General features: G+C 28.9%; 3 protein-coding genes across 6 annotated transcripts in view; 1 reads left to right on the top strand and 2 right to left on the bottom strand.

The window, feature by feature from the left end:
- LOC113387271 (activating transcription factor 7-interacting protein 2-like) overlaps positions 1–2,373 on the bottom strand; it is a 19,946-nt gene extending 17,573 nt beyond the window's left edge. The window contains exon 1 of the mRNA XM_026624840.1: positions 2,236–2,373. The gene's annotated coding sequence lies outside the window, so the exon portion shown is untranslated. The remainder of the gene's footprint in view (positions 1–2,235) is intronic.
- A 2,071-nt stretch (positions 2,374–4,444) lies between these two features.
- Positions 4,445–9,463, top strand: LOC113363728 (probable aspartate aminotransferase, cytoplasmic). Its single transcript, XM_026606213.1, has 10 exons — positions 4,445–4,553; positions 4,628–4,735; positions 5,970–6,043; positions 6,368–6,476; positions 6,721–6,813; positions 6,887–7,011; positions 8,599–8,749; positions 8,861–9,026; positions 9,095–9,237; positions 9,309–9,463. The coding sequence occupies exons 1-10, from the start codon at positions 4,445–4,447 to the stop codon at positions 9,461–9,463; spliced, it is 1,233 nt and encodes a 410-aa protein (XP_026461998.1).
- Positions 9,464–15,757: 6,294 nt separating this feature from the next.
- The window catches only part of LOC113372414 (integrin alpha-PS1), a 290,356-nt gene continuing 287,940 nt past the window's right edge, over positions 15,758–18,173 (bottom strand). For all 4 annotated transcript variants that reach the window (XM_026612743.1, XM_026612758.1, XM_026612765.1 and 1 more), the window contains one exon: positions 15,758–15,982. In XM_026612743.1, the coding sequence (XP_026468528.1) occupies positions 15,758–15,982 (225 nt within the window). The remainder of the gene's footprint in view (positions 15,983–18,173) is intronic.

The following is an 18,173-nucleotide window of genomic DNA, read 5'->3' as shown; positions in this document are numbered from 1 at the left end:
TTTACTGTCGACGTTTCGGAACGTTCCATCTTCAGGCCATCTGTCAAGAAACATGATCTTGATAAGATTTAAGCAAACAATATATTTAAGGAAAGCAGAAGATGATTTTGTAATTCAAAATTTCTTTAAATTATGTCTTTTTTTAATTTGTTATGTGAGACAAAAAGTATTATTCCCTCGATGTTATGAGATGACTATATGTAACAAAACTGTTGATTGAACAAAAGGATTTTAAAGATTTTTTGTATTACATAATAAACTCAAAAAAGACATAATTTAAAGAAAATTTGAATTGCAAAATTTGTTTCTTCGTCTGAAAAGAAATTTATAAAATCATTTTTTTTGATAAAATCTTTTTTAGTGAAACAGTGTCAGTGAATAAACAATTGTACAGGTAATTAATTCTGTTTTTTCAGTGATCTTTTCTTAAAACTTTTTAAAACCATCTAAATTTTTTAACATTTTTAATATTTTGTTATATAATCCACTCATTTATTATTATCATTTTCATTTTGATTATATTGTCATATTTCAGTACATTATTTTTTCCACAATTTTATTCATTTTCTGCTTTTCTTCAACATATTGTTTGCTTAAATTTTATCAAGATCATGTTTCTTGACAAATGTCCTGAAGCTGGATCGTACCAAGTTCCGAAACGTCAAGAATAAAGAAATGTTTTTTTAAAAAACTTTTATTTTTCATTACTTTTTGGATTCTTTGTTCAAAGCTCTAATATATATATAAATATATATCTACCTATATATATATATATATATATTATATATATATATATACAGGGTGCTTCAAAAAAATGTATACATTGAACTTCTATAGAAAATATATTTACCGTTCTACAAAGTTATATTTCAGAAAAATAGAAAGGTGAAACTCCAATGTAAATAAAACATAAATAACAAATGTTAATACTGTTCAAATTGGTGACCTGCAGCATCAATACAATTCAAATTAGAGTCACCACTGATTCTGTACATCGGTATCAAAACATCCAATGAGATTTCTCTACACACTGCTTGAATCTCATTCCAAAGAATGTCTAGGTTACATGGTTTACGTTTGTACACCTCATCTTTTACTGTGCCCCTCAAGAAAAAATCCAGTGGTGTAAGGTCTGGAGAGCGTGCTGGAAACTCAATTGGCTCCCTGCATCCTATCCACTGGCCCCACAAATTTTGATCCAGGTAAGGTTGTAAGTCCCTGTGATAGTGCGAGGCTAAATGATGCTACCCATAAATCCCAATTCAAGTTTCACCATCTCCTGAATCCATTCACAAAATTGCAACCTTGTGATGTACAGAATCAGTGGTGACTCGTACTCAGAATTGTATTGATGCTGCAGGTCACCAATTTGAACAGTATTAATATTTTTTATTTATGTTTCATTTTCATTGGACTTTCAGCTTTCTATTTTCTTGAAATTTAACTTTGTAGAACGGTAAATAAATTTTCTATGGAAGTTCAAAGTGTGTATACATTTTTTTGAAGCACCCTGTATATTGAATCATACAATTAATTTGATAAATCAAATTCCAAAGATTCCGATTCATCAATATTAGTGGTTGTTTTGAATTTGTTGTCCAGTTGTTAAAGTTCCACAGATTAAAGGATAAAATTATAGCCAAAACATGCTGATTTCAAAATAATTTTTCGAAACAATTCATGTTTTTTTATTGATGTTATGCCCGATTATTAGACTGTCAATATATATGCAGATATGTCATAACATTATACTGTATGAAACTCTTTAGTACCTTACATTGATAAATGGTGGAAATTTCATTAATAATTAAAGAAGAGGTTTTCTCAATTGGGAAGTCTGTCACAAAAACAAAAGAGAGTTATTATTCAAATGACAATTCTGTTATCAGAATTATTGCTCTATAAATATTCTCATGAAGGAAACGAGACAAAAAATTAATAAAACATCAATGTAAAATCTTGAACTTAAAATTAAACATAACCTCTATGTAGTATGTATGTATGTATATATATATATATATATATATATATATATATATATATATATGTGTGTGTGTGTGTTTGTGTTGTGTACATACATTTTGCCTTTAAAAACAATTTCAATAAACATTTTCACCATTGCACTATATGCTTTAACATAGTATCCGCATAACATGACAGATTGACTTAAAACCATTAATAAACAAATATTTGTTAAAATCAAACTCCACTTTATTTATGTCAACTAATACTTACTTCATATTCTGTAGAATTAAATGATTTATTGCCTACATAAAAGAAAACACCAAAATATACACAAAAATGTAAACAATTACACTCTTTTGCAAAACTTTGTATTGTTTTATTGGTATCGGTTTGCTGCCACAGCACAACAATCAAAATCAAATGACTTTATTTTTGTTCCAAAGATAAGTAGATCGCTGCGAACACGGTTGAGCATGAGGGCGCTGCAATCGGTACCGCAACACAGTGCATGCGTAGATCAAAAAGACAGACAAAAAAGGCAATATATAAACCAGTGGCTTTCAATCTGTGGTACGCGCTCTTTAGGGGTGTGCTGGGCTGTTATAAGCGAGCCAAAAATGTCGAATTGGATTTAAAAATAAGTATTAAAATTAAATAAAAACTAGTGGTGTATGGTATCGTGCCTTAAGGCAAATTGCTGGAACTTCCCGTACCGCAACGAAATGTTTGAGAAATATTAAATGTTTTCATATAGATTACTATAAATATTGTAACATTGTCTAATATTTATAAGAATTATATAAAATGAATTGCAAAGTTGAAATTATTTGTTTAAAGTATATTAGAACTTCAGTCAGAATTAAAATTAAAATCTGAATTATTATCGATATACAAAAAAATTGAAAAAATGAAAAAAAAAATTAAAACAAAAGCAATTATTTTTATTAAAACAAGCAGAAAGTTTTTTGAATCATTCAAATCGGACGCTTAGCTCTTTCAAAAACTGCAATTTTTTGCACATTTACCTTGTATCTTCTAAATGGCTGGACCTGCTTTTGCCAAAAACTAGTCCTCTTCTCACAATCATTACAAATTGAATGTTTTTTAGATCATTCAAACCGAATACTCTGTTCTCCCAAAAACTTAATTCGTATTTTCTGCACTCTTTGCTCCGTATCTCTGTAACTGCTGGACCTGCCTTTGCCAAAAACTAATCAGCACATCTCCATATCTATAGAAATATAATGTTTTATAAAACATTCAAATCGGTTGATCCGTGCGCCCGAAAATGTGGACGAAAAAATGCGGACATACAAAACACACACACACGCATATCCATTTTTTCTGAGGTATGCCAAAATGTTCAGAAACCTCAGAAAAACGTAAAGATATGTAAAAAAAATATTTTCGATTTTCGGCCCTACAGGAAGTTAATTAATGTATATTTTAACATAACATAGCATATTTAACTTCCCGTAGGTTAGGAGTTATTGTATTCGTCCAAAAATAGAAATATTTTTTTTTTGAAAAAGAATGGATAGATGTGTACGTGTGTAGCATGTGTTTTGTATGGATACATTATTTCGTCCACTATTTTGGACGCACGGATCGAATAATTCGAAATACATTCGATTCCTACTAATGGAGAAACGTGCTGATTAATTTTTGGCCAAAACAGGTCCAGCCGTTTTGGAGATACAGAGCAAAGAGTACATAAAATAGAAATCGATGAAAGAACGGAACATCTGATTTGAATGATGCAGAAAACATTCAGTTCGTAATGACGGAGGAAAGTGGTGATTAGTTTTTTGCAAAAATAGGACCAGCTGTTTCGGAGATACAGAGCCAAATGTGCAAATAATAGCAGTTTTTAAGAGAAAGAAGCATCCGATTTGAGTGATTATAAAATTCACTCGTATTGATAAAACTATTGCTTTTGCGGGAAACAAATCATTTCAAAATTAAAAAAAAAATAAAAATAAAAAAAAAATTGCAAAAAAATTCGGATTATATAAATTAATTTATTAAGATCAAATTTTATAAGTATCAAAACAAATTTAATCAGTATTTTTATTTTATAAGCATTCTTTAATATAGGTATTGACACTATACGCCAATTTTACGGCAAAACACGACATTTTTTGAATTTAAGTAATGCCTTGTCTGAGTTTTAATTAACTTTGCAATATGTAACAAGTATTTTCAACAATAGATATCATAACATTCTACAAAAATCTGTAAAAACTCCAGTGCACCATAATATTCACCAACGCCAACTTATTTTAAGAGCCTATATCTTATGATAAATAAACTCCAACGATGCTGGTCTTAAAATAGAAAATCTTACTTTTCAAATACCAGCACCTCAAATTTTCTGTAGTTGTTTAATCATATTGTTCGGAACATAAGCTCAACTATTATTTATTTCCTTAATATTTAATTTAATTTATTATAATTTTCGTCACCAATTAAATGAATTATGTCGTTTTTCAATGACATTAAAAATGATCCTTCCATAGAAGTTTTTGAGCTAAATAAATTATATGAGGAAGATATATGCCCAAACAAGTGTAATTTGGGAATTGGAGGTGAGTGATATATGTATTCAATTTTATATAGGTAAGAATGCAGATGATAAATTGATGTTTTACGATGATTTCAGCTTATAAAACTGAAGATGGAAATCCATGGATTTTGCCTGTTGTTAGAGATGTCGAAATAAAAGTCGCAATGGGATTAATGTGTGACAATGAAAATTATCCAGTTCTAGGTCAGTTTGACGTCAAATTGCTATAGTATATTTTGTAGATGTTTTAACTTTTGCAAAAACTTCTTTAATTTTTTTTTATTTGCTTTATGAATTGCAATCTGTCGTTATAAACTGGAAACAACATTCAGTAATTTTGATGGTTGATTATATTAGGAGAAAAGGTCGAAAGTACACCCAATAGTAATCCGGTTCGATGTTGATTATGTAAAGCTTATAGAAGTAATAGTAGTACTGATTCGAAAAATTTGAATAAAACCTGCAGAGGTAAATGTAGTATTATAAATTAGTACACAGTGCATAATTGAATAATATGGCGTTTTAATTTGAGCCTTTTATATAAAAGGGGCAGTTTTATTTATCAATGTTATGGTACTTCAGAAAATTTCTGGCCATTACGTTTGGGTGGATCCGTATTCTCTCCTTGTATCTCAAACGGAAGTTTTCAATTTTTTTTCTTAACTGAGTTTATGTTCAAATCTGTATGAACCGACCAATTTGGTACATACTTGGGTGCATTTATAAGTTTGTTCAAAATCTACTAATACAAATATGTACAAGTTTTTTAATCTCGAAAACAATTTTATATTAGATCAACTAGTATGTATATGTAAATTTTTCTGGTAATACCTACAAAAATTAAAAAAAAATGATTTGTACTAAAAACCTATAGTGAAGTTAATGTTAAATTCCAGAACATTCGAGTTTTCAAAATGCATTCGAAACAAACGGTATTTCCGATTTCTCTAACTTTAACATGCTTATTTGAACGTATATTTTGCTGTTAGAGTTCCTAAATCAAGCACATTATATCTTTGCATGCAGAAGTCCACAGAAATTGATATTTATTGAAATTGACAAATGAGGTAACAAATTAAACGCATATGATCGATTAAATAAGCAAACTTACGCTCTCTCATCAAAAAATTGTTTTACAGGCTAATTTTCAATAAATTAAATCATGAATAACTATAACTTAAAAAAGACAAAATGCTTGCCAAAAATAAGTTATTTTTCTTAGAGTCATTGATATTCACAAAACTTGAAGGTTAAAAAACATATTTGATTACCCACTCCACAATTACATGAAACATCAAACATAAAACTGAATATTCTTCAGATATTAAATGAAATTATGTATGAGTTAATATTAATTTGCTGTATATTGAGCTATCTTAAAATTCCATAATAATTGCCATAAATAAGGATTTTTTTATTTTTTATAATATAATTTTAGGTACTGAATCTTTCACTTCTGCAGCAACTACTTTACTTCTTGGTGAAGATAATAGGGCTATTATAGAGAAAAGGGTATGTGCTTTCCACATTTACAAAAAATTGATATTTTATATTCTCCTTAGATATTTAGATACAAATTACATTGACATCGGCAAATTAATATATTGTTTCTTTATAATTGTGATCATTTGATTCTCTAGTAGGAATCTGTTCCGCCAAAACGTCCTTACCAGCACCAGCATATTTTTGCCCACATCTGCCTGTTTATCATTAGACTCAAAGTAGTTTTAGTTTATATTAATTAGTATTTTTTTAATGCAATGGGCATATGCCTCTGCAATAATATTGATATCAGTTAATATAAGTGATTATCTATATCATAATGATTTTAAATAGGCATGCGGTATCCAAACCTTATCAGGAACCGGTGCTTTGCGAATCGGTGCAGAATTTTTAGCAAAAGTCCTTGGTAGAACAACATTCTACTACTCAAAACCATCCTGGGGTGAGTACTCCATAATTACATACAATCAGCTTAAATGGATCTACATATTTTGCGGGTAAGATTAATAAAGTGCAATGTTTTTTTTTCTTTCTTGACTTTGTGTAGTTTGTTTCACTATTAATAGCTCATTGCAGCAGGCAAAATCTAGTAATAGAAGTTTGTTTACTAAATTTACAGTCGTTAGTGAATATATTGAAAGTCTGATATATATATATATATATATATATATATATATATATTTCAGATAACCATCGCCAAGTCTTACTAAATGCAGGATTCACTACGCCAAGAGAATATCGTTATTGGAATTCTATAGAAAAAAATGTTGATATTGAAGGTATTTTTGCAATATATATATATATATATATATATATATATATATATTTATCGATCGACTAAATTCTTTATAGGACTTTTAGAAGATTTAAATGGTGCCCCCGAAGACGCAGTTGTTCTTTTCCATTGTTGTGCTCATAATCCAACTGGTTGTGATCCAACAAAGGAACAATGGCGGAAGATATTTCAAGTAGTTAAAGTAAGACATAATGGACTTATTTTATTTTTTCTAATTAAATACAAACATCTAAACATATCATAAATATATTGTGACGAGTGAAGGTTGACGTCCCCTTTCTGGGGATTGCAACGACTAGCAAATATTATATGAAAGGGTTACTCCAACTCCTTAACCCGAGAACCCGACTTCTATGAACACCCTGTAATTACCTGTGGAAACTAAACCAACTAACTACGCGAATGAAACAGAATGTTTAGCTTTTAGCTTATTTAATTTAACTAATTATGATTACAGATCTGAGGTCATGGCTGTACCTATGCCTAAACTCTAACGTACTGATAAATTCTTATTAATTACGTAAACGGATTAACGGACTAACGGAAGGAACAGCTACTAAACAATACAATCTGACCTTTGCTGGAACAGGTTCTTCTCTCCTGGCACAACACACACACCACTATACACAAAGCGGGTCTAGCGACTAGCGCCTTGACCCGACCGACCTCCTCGGAGGATGTTACATTTTCTAATGAGACATTTCAACCCTCGACTTGAACCTTATATTGCAGGAACCCTAGTGGAAGTAGGTCGGGGAGTCCATTTGCATTAAGGGTTATGCAACCCTTTGACTACAATACCAATTGTCGTTACAATATCTACACACCTATCTACTAGCATGATATATTGTATTCTATATTGTAAATATATATATATATATATATATATATATATATATATATATATATATATTTATTATATATATATATTATATTATATTATATATATATATATTATATATTATATATATATATATATATATATATATATATATATGAATTAGTGTCCAATTATAAGTTATAATTAAATAGTGGTCTATGTTGTGAGAGCACCACACATCACTGATTTAAATCAGTGTAAATCAGAATCAGTAAAGGGAAATCCCCTTCAATCCCTTGACCATTTCATTACTACTACTATCATACTTATTATTATACTTATTACCAAACGTCTGCTTCAATGCTTCCTGGTCATGTGCTTTGGCTCTTAATTCCATGTATTTTTCCCTCTTGCACAAGTCGTCAATCATTTGTATTCTTCTTCTTCCTAAACCTTTTAGTTCCTCTATCTCACCATCGGCAAAGTCGTGGAGAAGACATTATTTTGCAATATGGGTCATATCATGGTTTCCTTTCCTTTTCATGACAGTTTTTTCTTCTCTGACTCTATTCAACACTTCTTCATTTGTTATGTCATCTGTCCACTTTATCTTCTCTATTCGTCTTCAGCACTACATTTTGGAACTTCTCTATGTATTTTTTTTTCATTCTTAAAGTGCATGTCTCTGATTCATATAGAGCTATTCTGTAGATATAACACTTAATAATGACTTAATAGTTTCTTCCGCGAGTCGAGGCAAGTTCTTGTACATAACTGAATTACAATTCTGAAACTTTTTGACTAAAAAATTGTATTAAAATACACATTTGTGAACTCTAGCTCTACTTTTCTGTAATTCCAAATACTAAATATATTTCTCATTTAATCATTTTTGAATTATTTTATCATTTTTGAATTAATTTGGTTAAATTGAATTTGATATTACAGAAACGTAAACTGTTCCCATTTTTTGATTCGGCTTACCAAGGGTTGGCAACGGGCGATCCAGAGGCTGATTCTTGGCCTGCGAGATATGCTGCTAATGAAGGTTTCGAGTTTTTTTGTGCACAATCCTTCGCAAAAAATTTTGGGTTGTACAGTGAGTTTTTATAACAATAATTGTTAATAAAAATCATCTGCAGATAATACTCGTGATTAGGCTAGCAGAAATTTGATTATTGTATTAATTTCTAATTATTTTTAAAATTAGATGAACGTGTGGGAAATTTGATAATAGTAACAAAAACTGAACAAGTTTTGAATGCAATAAAATCTCAGTTCACAATATTGATTCGTGCTATGTATTCCAATACAACAAATCATGGTGCACGAGTAGTTGGATTGATATTGAATGATAAAACGTTAAAAAGTCAATGGTAAGTACAAGAACATAATTTCATAATTTATAAAAATTATAATGATAGGTTGGAAATTTTATTGATAGGTTGGAAAGTATAAGAATAATGTCATTTCGTATAAGATCACTAAGGAAAAAGTTAAAAACGCATCTGCAAAAATTAAAAATACCCGGATCATGGGACCACGTAACACAACAAATAGGAATGTTTTTCTATACTGGTTTAAATGGTAAAAAATATTTAATATATATATATATATATATATATATAATGTGATGAAATAAAAATATGATTTTTTAGATAACCAAGTAGAATATTTGATGCAAAAATACCACATATACATATTAAAATGTGGAAGAATCAATATGTGTGGAATTAATTCTAGTAATATGGAATATATAGCAAGAGCCATCGATGATGCTGTTAGATCTGTAAATAATAATGTCGATTCCTGACCAGCGATATCAAATTATGATTGAAAAATCCGTATTGTGGGCATAAGAAATATTTAACATAAGAGGCACACAGTACATTTGTGGACAAATATTTTGTATAAAATAGCTATTTACTACTACTATTTTTATGAGAAAATTTTAAAATATTGCTTTCTCTGTAAGCATCACATAAAATAAAGTTTAAGCCATAAAATTTAACTTCAACACATTTTATTACCAATTTTTCAATAATTTTAATTTAATTACTAATAATTATTACCTCGTATTGTAATTAGTTCATTTTCGAAATTAAAATAATTTTCATTTAATTAAAACAAAACAAAATTGGTAGTAAGTGATATTTTGCGTGAATGGAAGTTGCATGAACCTTCCGACATGTGTAAATAAGGACATAATTAATAAGAGATCAATTCATTTATTTTTTTGGCGAAAAATTTCTTTGGAAAGTTAATAAAAATGCACCATGCTAGTAAATATATATATAACTCGTTGATAGAACTTGAAATTTTGTATGATTTTTTAAAATATATTTGTATAAAAATGTGGTATCTATTTATTGAGATCTATTAATTTCAGATGCCCCAGGAACTTGTTAACCCTGTAACTTTGTAAAATATAATATTATTACAATCAGATACAGCATTTTACGCCGTTTCGATATTCTAATGTAAATAATCTGTAAGTGCAAATAAATAAAATAAATGCATTATTAAAATAAAAATCTTACACTATTTGCAAATATATTTTTATAAATAAAATTTGAAATATTGAAAATATATGTACACATTTCTAAATATTTATAAAGGTGGGAAATTTTTATAGTGGAACTTGTTCTTATCGACAAGCAATTCTTAATAAGTATTATTAACATGATTGATGAAGAAATACATAAGAAAAAACATTTTATAATAAACATTTCTACCCTTAGATTTGCGTTGCAAACAGATATTTAAGCGTAATTCAAGTTGTTTGATATTAACTAAAATGAAAATAATGCAGTATGACCATAGATCTTATAATGTTATATTATGTATTATAAAATCTATGAGTGTGACCCAAGAAATGATTCAAACTTTTAACAAAATAAACTAGAAAACGTAAAGATGAAAAAATATAAGTACTTATAGCTAGAAAATACTTTTGAAGAGCACCACATTTCTATAGAAACAAAAATAAATTTGCTTGTTCCAAAAGTAAGTTATAGGTTTGAAAATTTTATAGCATATATTTTTATTACATTTGCAGTTTATTATATTTATCACAATTTTTCAACTAAATGTAAAATTTTTGTTCTAATTTGAGTTGTTACAAATATAATAAATTGCAAATGTGCTAAAACAATAACAAGATACAACAAATAGAGAATTCACATCATAAAATAAAATTCAGTCAAACCACTTTCGTGATATCGTGATAATGAATGAAATGCATGATTTTTTTAGTTTATATTTTCTATATATATCTCCAGTCAACCCTACAATATCGCGGTTACTGAACTACGCGACAACAGCCCTCCTATAACACGTTACTCCTATAGCTTATAATTTTCGCCCGCGCTGCCTATAAATGAATAACAAGATATTGTTGTAAAAGAATTTAATTCAGGGTTTATTATATATTTTTTTATCTTTTACATATGTTTATATATAAACATGCCAGATTAAATAAAAGCTGAGTCCGATATCGGTTTTAGTTCACAGAAAAAAAAATTATCATATCTTTTTTCATAATTCATCATGTCTTTTATTCGTAACGCGTACGACTGCTGTAATTTGTACTAGTTATGAGTTTCTTCTAGAACGGTTCCCATATAACGCGATAGCCGGTTTCCATAGAACGCACTACGAATTAGCCTGCTTTGTACTTCAAACTCGACTCTTTTATAGCACGGTTTCCATATTACACGGTACACGCTCTCCGCGTTATCAGAGGGTTGACTGTATTCACTCTTTTCAGGATTATTATTTACATGATGTGCATAATAAAAGATACATCTTCAATGTCTTCATTTCTGTGTGTATCACATAATTTTCTAAGTGATGAGAAATGCCAGAATCTAATCGATTTTTATCATAAGAGATTCTACATTTCTATATTACATGAGATAAAGTGTAACTAACTTGTGCCTTTGTAGGTTAATCTTCAATTTAAAATAAATTTATTATGAGGTGTACAGATTATAATTTATTTTAAATTCTTATTATTTACAACTTTTATATGCTTTTTTTCATGATCATGAGATGTGATTGCATGCCAAAAACTAAGCGTAAGTACATAAATACATAAATACATTTATAAATGCATATAGTATGTGTATGTCTAATAGTATAAATGCGTATTTTCTTATAGCTCCATATTTATATATGTACTAGATGACCCGACAGACGTTGTCCTGTACCCACCTCTACGTTTTTTTAATATCCTATTCTAATATTTATACCGTTAAGTTAAAAATAATCATTATTGTTTTTCGAGTTACTATTTACACCAATATATGAGTGATGTTAAATGTAGTATTGTTTCAAATAAAATGATTATTCTCAATTCTCACAGTTAACACTTTAATTATCCCTTTAACAAATATTAAAATATGTTCAATAAAATTATATATTAAAAATTATACACTGCGATTTATAGAACAAATTTATTTCCAATAGCTCAATTTATTTTATTGAATTTAAGGGTTATACAATATTTTTAGGCATACCTGTAGATGTGGATGTTTAAATGAATGATTTTTTGTTTATTCACGGCTAAAACATTGTTTTTCCAAATTTATCACCATGTATTTATTGTCATAGCATAGATACACGTGTTGAAAATTGAAATCTTTTAAAAAGTATAACAAATTCAGAAAGAATTAATATATAGCATGCGGTCAAGGTACAATATCACCTTGGATTTTTCTACCCAAAATAATTGCTTCAATAATGTTGCCTACAATTTTTATAGTTTCGTACCATATTTTAACTGGCTTTTAGTATTTTAATATCTAAATTGCATTTTTCACACTAATAATTCAATATACATTATTACTTAAGTTCATATTTGAAGTGAATTAATTTGTCAAATTTTGTTTACATGTGCTCTATTCAACCTACTATCAACAAATTTATTGCAGTCAATGGAGAGGAAAAAAGCGTATGCCCAGCTAATCTTAATCTAAAGTTCAGAAGTGAAAACAATTTGCATTTCGTCACCACCCCCCGCATTATTCGGATTATAACTCTTTTAATTCTGATTTTATCATAACTTGTAATATACTATTTTAAAGGTGATTAAATGAGCTACAACTTTCTTTATCATAAATTTTACCGTAACTTCTCTTATTTTGAAACGGCGTAGGGTTAAAGGGCTCGAAAGACACTCCGGTTGGACAGCCGCGCACTCTTTAACCAATTAGAACTCTATCAATATTTGTGTAACAAAAAATAATAAAAAGCAATAATTAATCTGAAAAATACCTTGAATTTTCATATATATACTTTTATACGTATTCTTTCAGAGATATTAGAATGAGAAATTGTTTTTTTTTAAATGGATTTTTTTATGAAATCATGAGTTTTTTGAAAATCGTTTGTACTAATGTTATGGTATTTTCTAGAATCTATCAAGATCTCTCAAACCAAGTTAATTCTAGATGGAAAACGATTATTTTTAATTTTGGTGGAAATGGCACTCATAAACTATTTGATTTAAATGAGAAAAAAAACATTGTATGCGTCTTTTAATTGAATGATAGCTCACTCATTTTACACGCAAAGAAGTACTTTCTTTTAAAGCATATTTGGAGAACTATGAAAACCCATTTTCATAATTAACCTAATATTGTTCCTAGAACACTGTAAAATAGCGATTTATTAGGATTTTTATCGATATAATTTTACTTTTATTGATAAAAAACGCAAAAAGAAACAAATTTTCAGTAGCCAGTAACTTGAAAAGTATGTGCTTTTTTTAAAAACATTATTAAACATTTTTCTCTTATAATTAGTTCTTTTACCCACACCCAACGTTATTACACCACTGAAAAGAAATGGCATCCCCCCGGGTAGTGCAAAGGAGTCTAAATTGTTTTCACTTTTGAACTTGAGGGTAAGATGAGCCTAATTCCAAAATTCGAAACGAATTGGAAAACAGTAAAAAAAAGTTTAGACCCAAAGCGCTCCATTGAGTAAATATTTCGTACAAAATGCCAACCATATGAATTTTTGACACAATGAAACTTCTAAATAATTTTTTGAATAAGTATTTTTTTTGTATTGTGACTTAGTAGAGTAAGGCAAAACGACCGCAAATTGAATATTTTTGAGCGCAATCACTTATGGCTTGTCTCCTTTGCACGAATTCGTACGGCGAATCTGTTCGCAAAGTGCGCAATCAAAATTATTGCAAGCAAAAGCAAACCACGAACCACGCGTACGTTGAGAACACGATTCGCCGTGCGCGTCAGACGCCTGCGCAGACTGTCCGACGCATGTTATGTTATTTTCATCTTATATTAATTTAATTATGGCACATCTCAGCTGCTTTTCGACAATAATAATGTAGACATTACATTTTCTTTATTTTTAATCATGAATTTATTATATTTTAATATTGCCTTAGCCTATAAGTGAATAGAAATGTTTGGCAAATGACAGTTGTCATTTGTTTTTAATGTCAAACCATGCCTTAAATATTTTAAAGGTCAAACAATGATAAGCGTTTTTTTGTAATTTTTTCCATTTATTTCTTCAATCTAACTATATTTCTATGAATCAAAACATTCTAGAAAATTTCCCGAACAAACTTCAGGAAGATTCATGAAAATCCGAATTATAGTTTAGGAGGATTAATGAAACTTACATTGTTACAGAAGAATTTTATATATAAGATATATAAATTTAAAATATATATGGCATTATAATGCATGTATGCATATAGATCATCATTTTATGTAAATGTTATAATAATTTATAATAAATAAGACCGCATTTAGAGTTAATCTGTCCTTCGTAAAACAGAGTTTTTTTTTCAAATATTTTACACATTTCTAACCACCGTTTTGTATAATGTAAAACCATTTTTCATAAATAATTTTAAGACACGGTTTCTAAGACACGAACAAGATTTTGTATTTACTGGGCATAGCTATTACGAATATATATAGGGTGTCCCAGAACTCAACGTGAAGCCGAAACGTGGTAATAGTAATGATCATATCTAAGTATCATGAGAAATATTAGGAAACAAAAATCTAGTGTAGTTTGAAAATTACGAACTATTAAGTACACCCGAGAGCTTTGGTCATACTGCGACCATTTTTCGATTATTGTGATTAGTTTTTAACATTTTTGTTCATTTGTAGGACCACAAAAATTATATTTTGTTTGTAAGAATTAAAATCCTAAAAATAACTTTGAATTTTAAATAAAAAATAGTGTGTTCTTTATGAAACTTTACGTTGATTTCTGTGACACCCTGTATATTATATATATATATATATATATATATATATATATATATATATATATTATTATATAATATATTCATAATAATTTTAAATTTTAGTATACTATATATGTATAACAATAATTATATAACATGTCGTCACAATATAATTAAAAATTTCTTAAAATATTTTTCTATAAATATAAATATAAATTACTTGAATTTTCAGTTTCATTAATATGGATTTTTCATAATGCCATTGTCATTATTCCATAGAATAGATTCGTCTTCATTAAGTACTAACAAATATGACTTCCTTTTAAAATAACTTAATTAATATTAATCAAATATTAACATAATAACTGCTATATATATATATATATATATTATATTATATTATATTATATAAAATTGTATTTTATATAGAGCAAATTCTATAAAATTAATAATACTTGCAAATAATTCATTGCTCAGAGATTAAATAATGATTTGTCGTATATAAAAATATTGCTTATTTACAATTTATAATATAACTACCGCTAAAGTTAATATTTACAACAATTAAAAATCAATAACTCATCGGCACTTTTACACTACGATACTTTCATCAATTTATAAATTCTTTCGAAAATATTTAAACTTTCGAAATGCACAGCAACACTTAGAATTAATATTAAATAATATCTTAATCAAATAAATGTTCCCAAAAACAACTAATTTCGAAACACTCGATGATTTGTTATATATTACAAGTCTCTTTTAAATAAAATTTAGGATCGAAATAAGGCAATTTCACACTAGTATTTTCGGAAAATTTTCGAAAACTTCAAAAATTTATAATGTTCAAATAAGCACAACTATTTATTTATTGTCTGCCAAAAACGGACTATCCTCTCTATGCTGTTTTTCAATATTTCCAGATAATGTAGGGTCTGGTCTGCTTCTTTTGAAAAATCCACACCGCCATAGTAAAATTATTAATCCGATAAGCAGTAATAAACCAATTATCACAGAAACAATAATTATCCATAAGTCAACGAAACTATCAATTTGTTCCAACAAATCAGGATATGCTTTCGTTGTAGCCTGGAAAAAATCTCTAATTATAAATACATACATTTGTCTTACAAAATTATTAAAAAAAGTGTTGGAACATGTTGCATAAACAACCCGACATATTTAAATAAATCAACTTAATCAATTAATTAACAAGAATGATTGCCGTGGAGCTTTTATTGCAAATTATTCAATTTTGTTTGAATTTTCCAAACATGTTAGTTATTTTAGATGTTGAAAAATAAAAAAAGAAGTAATCTCATTGGAGATAAACTCTTTAAGGACAGCGCATAGTATTAAAGAATAATGTATCACTTCACTCAATAAGCCCGTAGGATAATTAAGAAAAATCTATTTTTTTTAAATTCGTTTGTTATATTCAATATAGTTTTCTTCGAAGACGATTATAGTAAACTTCGAACTTTTCGAAACCATTTTTGTAGTACGATTTGTACTTTGCCACAAAATTCGGCTATCATCTCATCATTTGGCAAACATTTCTTTACATCGAGCATCCTTTTGAGATCTGAGAATAGTATAAGGTTGTTGGGGAACAGATCTAGAGAATATAGTAGGTGGGGAAGCAATTCCGAGCCCAATTTATGTTTTTTTGCCTCTGTTTACGCGGATTTGTGACTTGGTACGTTGTCCTGATGGAGCAGTACTGTTTTTCTTTTTTAAATGGGGCCATTTCTCCGATTTCGATCTTCCAATATTCCAATAACGTTATTCAATATTTGTTGTTGATGGTTAGGCCTTTCTCAAGATAGTTGATGAAGATTATTTTTTGCAAATCCCAAAAACTGAGGCCATAATCTTGCCTGCGGCTCGTTTGCATTTTTTTTTTCTCATCATGTCTAGTCCCCTCGGATGACTGTCTATTTGACTCTGAAGTGTAGTGGTAAAGCAAGGTCATATCCATGGTAACATATTGATGCAAAAACTCAGTTTTATTTCGATTAAACATCTCCAAATACTCTTATAAATCATCAATTTGTTATGCTTTTGGTCAAATGAGTTCGCGCGGCATCCATTTAGCACAGAAGTTTTTCCAATTCAAATATGTGCGAACGATATGTCCAACATATTCTATTGGTATCTTAGAGAGGTCCGCTGTTTCAAGCATTTTCACTTTTAGTTTTCCAAAACGATTCGGTGGACTTCTTTATGTTTTCCGCCTTTAATTAGCCTTCCAGAGGGTTCAGCATCGACCGTGTCTATATGGCCACGATTAAAATCAGCAAACCACTTTTTCACCGTTTGCCTCGATTCGGCAGAGTCCAGATAACATTTATAATGCTTTTGTTGTGATGGTATTTTTACCCATTAAAAAGCAATGATAAATCAACAGACGAAAGTGCTTTGAATTCATGGTTCCGAAAAAGTAGCATCACTTGATCCTCTGTAACTTGTAAACTAATCGTCAGATTGTCATTAAATTTTGACATATATCTTCCTAAAGTTGTTGCTTCCTACAAATCATGTGGATGATTACATAGCTACATCATCTATGTATTATCCTACGGATTTATTGAGTAATATATTCTGATTGATTGATAATAGTTATATTTCGATAAATGGTTCAAATATTACAAATTATTAGAAACAAACACGCACCTAATGCAAACACGGAGTATTTTCTAGAAGCGAGGCCGATTATTCCAAGCATTTACTAACTTTCATAATAAAACCACTTGAAGTAGGCCTTTAATATTTTATGATTGTTAAGACCAGGAACTCTATAGCCAAAAGAGGTTTCATTCAAATCGCAAAAAATAATAATCAACTACGAAAAAACGATTCCATCGATCTTTGCCAGTAGAGTGTCGAGTAGTTTGTGAATTATCAAAATCAGTTCAGGATTTTTTCCGAATACGTGAATGAAAAAATTTGCACTATTCTGCTTATGCCAAAGAAACTCTAAAACTTCAAAATTTTGAGAAAACGTTCACAAAAGGCCCACATCACAAAAGCACTGCCAATTTTTCTAAATCTTGATGAATTTTTCAAAATTAAACCTCTTCAATTTAGTATGTTCTTTGAGACTATAATTACTATCATCACAAAAGTATCATCAAAATCGACGGATTATTTTTTCAAATCGCAAAAATAGCCCGTCCGGTCTTTATCGATAACTAACCAGCACGATTACCGAATGATATCTTTCGAACGCTTTCCCAAAGAAGCACCGATTTCCTGATTATAATTTCCTGTTTCTCGA

Source organism: Ctenocephalides felis, unplaced genomic scaffold (genome assembly GCF_003426905.1).
Source record: "Ctenocephalides felis isolate EL2017-DRISC unplaced genomic scaffold, ASM342690v1 CF-g0.4_SCAFFOLD_00845, whole genome shotgun sequence".
In the NCBI taxonomy this organism is placed as follows: domain Eukaryota; kingdom Metazoa; phylum Arthropoda; class Insecta; order Siphonaptera; family Pulicidae; genus Ctenocephalides; species Ctenocephalides felis.
Note: the sequence above shows the minus strand (reverse complement) of the source record. Positions and strands in the feature narration are given on the sequence as shown.